The sequence below is a fragment of the Aphanomyces astaci genome (genome assembly GCF_000520075.1).
Source record: "Aphanomyces astaci strain APO3 unplaced genomic scaffold supercont1.49, whole genome shotgun sequence".
Classification (NCBI taxonomy): Eukaryota; Oomycota; class Saprolegniomycetes; order Saprolegniales; family Verrucalvaceae; genus Aphanomyces; species Aphanomyces astaci.
The window spans coordinates 450,333-457,026 of record NW_009798312.1 but is presented as its reverse complement, the minus strand read 5'-3'; the positions used below and the strand labels follow the sequence as shown (position 1 = coordinate 457,026).

The 6,694-nt window shown below is 50.7% G+C and overlaps 5 protein-coding genes across 5 annotated transcripts; 3 read left to right on the top strand and 2 right to left on the bottom strand.

The window, feature by feature from the left end:
- Window positions 1-599: 599 nt before the first annotated feature.
- Window positions 600-1,315, bottom strand: H257_13607 (hypothetical protein; the record flags this gene model as incomplete). The annotated part of the gene is made up of 2 exons (XM_009841177.1): window positions 600-727; window positions 775-1,315. The coding sequence occupies 2 exons, from the start codon at window positions 1,313-1,315 to the stop codon at window positions 600-602; spliced, it is 669 nt and encodes a 222-aa protein (XP_009839479.1).
- Window positions 1,316-1,851: 536 nt separating this feature from the next.
- H257_13606 (hypothetical protein) lies at window positions 1,852-3,500 on the top strand (the record flags this gene model as incomplete). The annotated part of the gene is made up of 8 exons (XM_009841176.1): window positions 1,852-1,897; window positions 1,951-2,117; window positions 2,178-2,297; window positions 2,433-2,530; window positions 2,576-2,818; window positions 2,885-3,106; window positions 3,158-3,237; window positions 3,325-3,500. The coding sequence occupies 8 exons, from the start codon at window positions 1,852-1,854 to the stop codon at window positions 3,498-3,500; spliced, it is 1,152 nt and encodes a 383-aa protein (XP_009839478.1).
- Window positions 3,501-3,757: 257 nt separating this feature from the next.
- Window positions 3,758-4,604, top strand: H257_13605 (hypothetical protein; the record flags this gene model as incomplete). The annotated part of the gene is made up of 2 exons (XM_009841175.1): window positions 3,758-4,513; window positions 4,578-4,604. The coding sequence occupies 2 exons, from the start codon at window positions 3,758-3,760 to the stop codon at window positions 4,602-4,604; spliced, it is 783 nt and encodes a 260-aa protein (XP_009839477.1).
- A 36-nt stretch (window positions 4,605-4,640) lies between these two features.
- On the bottom strand, window positions 4,641-5,523 carry H257_13604 (hypothetical protein). Its single transcript, XM_009841174.1, has 3 exons — window positions 5,490-5,523; window positions 5,181-5,445; window positions 4,641-5,134 (listed from the first exon to the last, which is right to left on the bottom strand). The coding sequence occupies exons 1-3, from the start codon at window positions 5,508-5,510 to the stop codon at window positions 4,707-4,709; spliced, it is 714 nt and encodes a 237-aa protein (XP_009839476.1). The 5' UTR covers window positions 5,511-5,523; the 3' UTR covers window positions 4,641-4,706.
- A 430-nt stretch (window positions 5,524-5,953) lies between these two features.
- H257_13603 (hypothetical protein) lies at window positions 5,954-6,342 on the top strand (the record flags this gene model as incomplete). Its single annotated transcript, XM_009841173.1, has 2 exons — window positions 5,954-6,286; window positions 6,331-6,342. The coding sequence occupies 2 exons, from the start codon at window positions 5,954-5,956 to the stop codon at window positions 6,340-6,342; spliced, it is 345 nt and encodes a 114-aa protein (XP_009839475.1).
- Window positions 6,343-6,694: the final 352 nt, after the last annotated feature.

Here is a 6,694-nt window from a genome sequence, read left to right as displayed (position 1 = left end):
AGTCATGGTTGCAGGATCGCGCCAAGTGAATGACACTGGGACCCAAGCAGGTCGATTAATCCAGTCAGGCCTACCCGACGATGCTTCAGCCACGAGCAGCCTCGTTTGCTATTGATGTAAAAAATCATGATAAGTGTATTCGAGCTATGATTCATACCTGCTGCAGTTGATTGACTGGTAAATGTTGTAAAGAAGTAAGTACTTCCTTGCCATCGCGCGGGCGGTCGAAGTTATCCTTAACCAGGTAAGCAGTCACATCGAACAAGGCTCCAGAGGCGAAGTATTGCTCGTTCGGCCTTTGAATGCGTACGAATGAATTGTCAGGTCTTTGGCCATTGATATGAATGACCTACAACAGTTTTTGAGTACAAGTATCATTCACATTACAACATACAGCCACGGTGCCCTGCGCAACATTCACAAACTCGTGGATCGCTTTAAACATCTTTGTCTTCTTTCGAGTGATAGTGCGGGCATGAGACGCTCTCTTCGTGACAAGAAACTCCGTGTGGTCAACGCAGCGTACAACTCGTTGGAGTAGTACGGGAAATGGCACACTCTCTAATAGGCCTTTAGTTCTGACGTCATATTAGCGTTCTCTACGTACGTGCGTGCAAGTTGACCAGCGAAGGGTGTATTCCTTTTTCCTTACACTCATCAGCAAGTGTGCGAGCTAAATTGTACGCCTTGTCGCCCGGGCGGTACCATTCAAGCAGCATCATCGTATCTACAACATGTTTATTCAAATATTCAACAATTAGTAGTACAGTGTACCTGGAACACTGTGCTTTAAGTTGTCCCACATGGCCCAAAGCATCACTTTTGCACACGGCTGCGAAGCGAATTCCCAGGCTGCTGCTTTCGTCAATGGATAGTCATCCAGAAAAGGTCCCGAAATGTCTGACGCAGAGCAAATCTTTTGGACTGTTCCAAGTGCAGTGTGAGGTTTCGTACGAACTGCTTTTCGTTCGAATACCCAGAATGTCGGCATGGCGTTTTCGGAGGCAGCAATCGGAGGACCAAGCGGCACAGGCTGGGGTGCATTCCACGGGGGTAACGTAGACGTGGGCAGCGTAGACGCTTGCCATGCAAGGTGTTGCTGGAGCCATATCGCCCATGACTCGGGGACGATGGAAGGAAAGTCGGCAACATTGAGCCTTGTCATGTCTGGAGGGCCACCGTCGAAGAGTTGGGTCGTCATACGTTGTTGTAAGTCCGTCTTCGACACGCCACGATTCGCAGACACGTTCGCCCACCGTAAGATTGTAATCATGTCTGCAACCTTGAGGTCCCAGCCGGCTATGGGCAAGACCATGGCAACAAGAGGAAATTAACAGTATTGGTTTACAAGATGATTTCGTGTTTGTGGATTATTTCACAACGAATATTATTACATGTGCTACGTACCTATTGTCAAGTGTATTTAATTAAATCTTCCTATTCAATTGTCGACATCGGCCATTCATAAGGGTACGACTTCCTATGTACACAGAGTTGTTTGTAGTGTAGGAAGAATGACTTTGTAGATAGTTGTAAAGTTGAGCGAACTAGTGCCGATGGACGACAATAACGGCGAAACTAAGAGTTTACACTTCCTGCGTAGAGCCTGACATCTCATGGGCAGACCATCAACAGTGAAGTGCCGTTTGTGCCAAACAAACCCTAAGGTGAACCGCTGCGTGAACCTAGTTTGCCCCCAATGCTTTTGCCCTTGTCCTGCTCATTCTTCTCTGAAGCGGAAACGTTTTGCCGAAGGCGCTCGAGCCACCCTCGTTGTCGACACCCTTGACGCCTTAGCTTTGAACGCCCACCTTATTGGCCATAGCAATCGTGCTACGGCAAGCCTGAACCATGGAAGCGCCGCAGTTGAACACCACGATGACTACGGCGGTGGTGGGTTCGAGTATTGTGATACTGCGCATGTGGTTTCTGCCGCCATTGGGGACACAGCCTTGGAAGCACCCTTGTCTCAAGTCGCGCTTGCGTTCCCCAACCGATATGCCAACCTCATCCTTGCGCACGATCTCCTTATCACGGTGTTCCCTGGGAAGTTATTCGTGCTGCCGGCCGCCAACGAGGGAATGAACCAATTGAGGTTTGATGCAACCAGTGCCCACGTATTCGCCATCACAGTTCAGTTTGCAGACAGAGTGGTTCCAATGTTGTACTGTTCACAGTGCAGAACGACCCGGAATTTACTCACGAAAGAAGTCGTTGCAGGCACAGTTGTGCCCTCCAGCCGAACATTTGCCGAATACCAAGCTCAATGCGACGACGGCGACTGCGTCCACGTGAACGTATTACGAATTTTGGCCGTTAATCTACCAACCCCTCCACGCGGCGTGGATCCAGGAACGATTGCAGATATTCCCCCAGGGTGTCAATTCGGGGTGACGTCACACAACAGGACTCAAATTTTTGCGTCCGTGCAGGCCAGCGAGCACCCCCTTGATCGGGTCTTGATGGAACTGGAAGGGGAGAACTTGTGGAAATGCACCTCATGCCCTCGTACCACGTCGTGTACCCATCGGTTGGTGTGGGGGAGATTTCAACAGGAAGCACAACTTGACACTAGGATCGACCCCGAGTGGTTTCGGGATGACTTCGATTCCTCCCGTGGTGCGACGTGGACCCCGCCCAGTGTCACTTTTCCCGTGCAGTCCAGTCTACAGGATGAAGTCAGAACGCGGCGTGGCTTTCAAACTCTTTCTCAACTGGATCCTCACTCATTCGAGCCTGTCCAGCTGGCGTTCAACTTGTGTTCATGCGGGCATGCATACGACGAGAATGACCGCCGCTTTGACTGTCGCGGGACTGTGTACGGGGTTCTTGGAACATTTGTCTTTGACGTGCCTAAGTTTGGTTGCACGAATCCCTTGTGTAGCATGACTTTGTCATTCGACGGGTTTTTCCATGGGTTCCTCAGGACCAGCCACACGTCGTTTTTCGACCTGGACCTTGTCAATCTGGTGCGTCTCAGCTCCATTGTTGGCGCCGCGCCTATGTCAGCTACGTACAGAATCATTGAAGGAATGTACGCGTCACAGAACCAGGCGCTTTGCAGTCGCGCGCATTTCATACGTTCATGCTGGGTGATCCTGCGAGCGTACGTTTTTATTACCTTCACCTTTGACACACCAATAACATCGCATGTTAGTGTGAATGTGGATCTTGTGAAAAGCTTCACTTGTCCCCACTGTGGATCGTTGGACAGTGCTCCCATCATTATAGGCGATGGTAACGCAAAAATGGCCTGCCGTCGCGAGTTCTCCACAGCTCGGTAATCTGGCACAATAATACTGTTGTGTCATGTCATCGATGTAGGAGGGACTACCCACGGCAGAGTGTTCCACGACACGGTGTTGCGCTCGACAACAGACAATTCATCCGACATGCAGACACGCGAAAACAGTTGCTTCACTACTGCGGATCGCGAGCGCACCAAGGGGATCACCCTCCCAACACCATGTGTCCTGCAACCCAAGCTCGGCTTCGATTGATGCTCCATTTCCACGCCAGGTGCATTGTGCCCATGTTCGATGCAACATTGGCCAGCGACAGTTGTGTTTCGGGTCTTTGTCCCCCACCATGGCGTGAGTTTCTCGGTGATCTGGCTCGTCAATCACCCGTGCAAAATGCGTTGGTTCGTGCCCCCCACATCATGAAACGTGTTATATTAGCGCTTGCTACCCCCAACACAAGAGTCGTGGCGTTGGGAGTGAATAAAGCTGTAACACTTGGCGAACTCCAAAGGAACATGCCAAGTCTGGCGGCTGCACTTCGAGCCACCTGCATGGATGTTGATGTATGTCACCCTCTGTGGCTGCCACTTGCTCCCATCTTGGAACGTCTGGCTACTGTGTTCTGCTCGTACTTGGATGCACTGCCAGAGCATGAACAGTGCGCGCGAACAGACGACCTGCATGATCACTTGGCAGATGATGACCTCCACGAATGGTTTCCGGAAGCGCGCTGTCGAAGACAGCTCGGGGCATACGGGGATCAACACAAGAACGACGACGTGATTTGCTCTAAGACGGCTCCAAGTGCCCGGTACAAGATGCCAGGGATTTTTCACTTCTGCTGTCCACACGGTGTTTGCCTTGGCTTCACTGTTATGCTTGACCACGAGTCCCCAGTGCACCCGTTCTCGATTCTGTGCCAGCGGTGGCAGGTGACGGATAGTCCACGCGTTGTTATCATGGACAACGCCTGCAACTTGCACACGTACTGCCTGCGACGCGAGCCCTACTTTTTCCGCAACGTGTGGTTCCTTGTTGACAGGTTGCATTATTGCAACCACGTGAACTGCTCAAGTGGCTACAAGGTTGACAACTTTCCCTTTCTCAAGGACATCAGCACAGTCACTTGCGAAGTCTTCAACTCAACGTTCAAGGCGGTCGTGAAACAAGCTGGATTCATGGGAATGGAGAATTTTATTCTCTTCACCAAGCACTTCATGACTGCCACCAACGACCGCAGAGTCGCAACAGTAACAAGCGAAACTCGAGCGGTAGGTCTAAAGCGTGAAACTTGGCGTTCTATCAATCAACTCATTCGTGACATGCAAATACCAGAAGCGCCACTCCCCTGCTCCCAGCTGAACCCTTGCTCAATGTGCAACAATATCGAAGCGTGAGCACGTGTATTACTCCGATGGCATCGGATTTTTGTATTAGATTTGATTCCGTGTGATTGTTATAAGGTCATATGTACGATGTGGTTTTGTCATCGCTGCGTGTGTGGTGTTGTTGGTGATGCGTCACCGCCCTCAGTCGCACTGATGAGCTGGTGTCTTGAGAGGTTTCGTTACTTCGCAGGCGCTTCTTCTTCCCCGGTGGTGGCGAATGAAGGGGCAATGCATTCAGTACTTGTGCTGCACACATTTCTTCGTTCGACGCAGTGGCCGCAGACGTCGCCACAGGCAGCTGAGTAAACTGAGAAGGTAACAGTGCTTTTTCCGCTTTGGCCATCCTCGACCGTATGATCCAATACTGACGCGCCACCGTCTTTTGCGCTTCGACAAGGACTTCGGCGTGTGACACAGGTCCAAGTTGCTTGCATATCTTGTTTCTTTGCGCCAAGGTCCTCGCTCGAATTCGCGCAGATTGTTTGATGTTGTCGACCGTGCATGCTACGTCGGGGGGATCGATATTGTACTGCATCATCCAAACTCGTACCTCCAGCCGTGAACTTTAACACGAGTATGCGTGGATACACTCCAGGGCCTGTGAGGAAGGGCGTAGAGGTGCCATCCAATGTCTCGAAAGCTGTATCGCCTTTTACCTTCACCCCTTTCAGCATCATGCCCGGTACCAACCCGGCCGACCAGGCAATCGAACGCTCCACAACTGAAGCAATACTTGACATAGGATACTCATTTGACCACGACACACCAACGTCGTCTTCAGGGCACAGCAAAGCTAGTTTGATGAATGTCTCGGGCTACATTAGTGCGTCAGGCGCGGATTCACGGGAAAGCTTGTTACCTCAGTAGGTTTCCGCACCATCAGTCAATTTCTGTGTATTTTACTTTTAAAAAAATGTACCGATGGTTTTTCCAAACTATGACTTGTCAATGCGTACGACCTAAACAATATAAAGAACTACTGGTATTTAAAATACATTGTGTCACCAAGCTCACTACGTTTCATAGAAATGTGAATCCCAAAACAATTAAAACTACACTGCGAACGTCACTTGAGGAATCGAAGAAATATGGTCGTCCATTGACACCAAGTTGCATGATAACCTAACCCGCTTGTCTTCGATGAAATGATGAGCAAAGACGAAAACATCGACTCATACAATATCAAGTATACATTGGTGTTGCGTGGCTGACCACTCAATGCTCTCACTTTGCAAAATGCCGACATCAGCAACAAGTACGCCAAAGAAACTGACGACCATCACAGTCAAGTGGGAGTGTGTTGAGGCATTGGGCGCGAAGATCATGTCTGTCGATGACGTCATGGAGCGAACGGGCCGTAGTGCCAGCGCTGTGTACAAGTGGATGCATGAAAAACGAACGCTAGAGCAGCATGTGGCGAGCGGTTTTGGACAACAAGTGCGAGTGGTGGTGCGGAAGCCCAACCGACGTAAGAAGCGGACATCCTTTTTCCGCGGCCCCCGTACACCGAAAGGAAACCTGGCTCACGTCGTTCAATGGATCAAGGCGCAGCCTCCACGCAGCTTAGATATATCAAGCATTGACGAGAAGTGCCACGAAGTCCCTGGCTTTGCTCAAAAGTCGGCTCAAGCCAAGAAGAGCTTCGTTCGAGAACTTGTACGCCGCCAAGGCCTCCGCGACTTTGTGAACTTCGGCGTTAGCACTGCACCTGATGAAGCCAAAATTGTGTGCACAACTATCACTGCCACCACAACATCAAACACCACAACCAGCGAACCTTCCATCACCACGACTGTCGTAGCCACCACCGTAACCGAGTCCACTCCAACCTATGCAACGGAGAACAGCTTCGAACTCCCCTTCACTCCTGCTTTTGGCCCATCTTCGGCGCCGATTATTGACCAGCCTTTGTCCCCCCCAACCAAAAGACACCCGACCCCTCCAACTGAATTGAATTTGCCTTGCACCACATCCAATGTTGATCATGCCTCCGCCCCCGCCTTGAACCCGTGTGTACGGCCATCAAGTACGGACAACATAGACGTTCGCACGAGCAATACCACC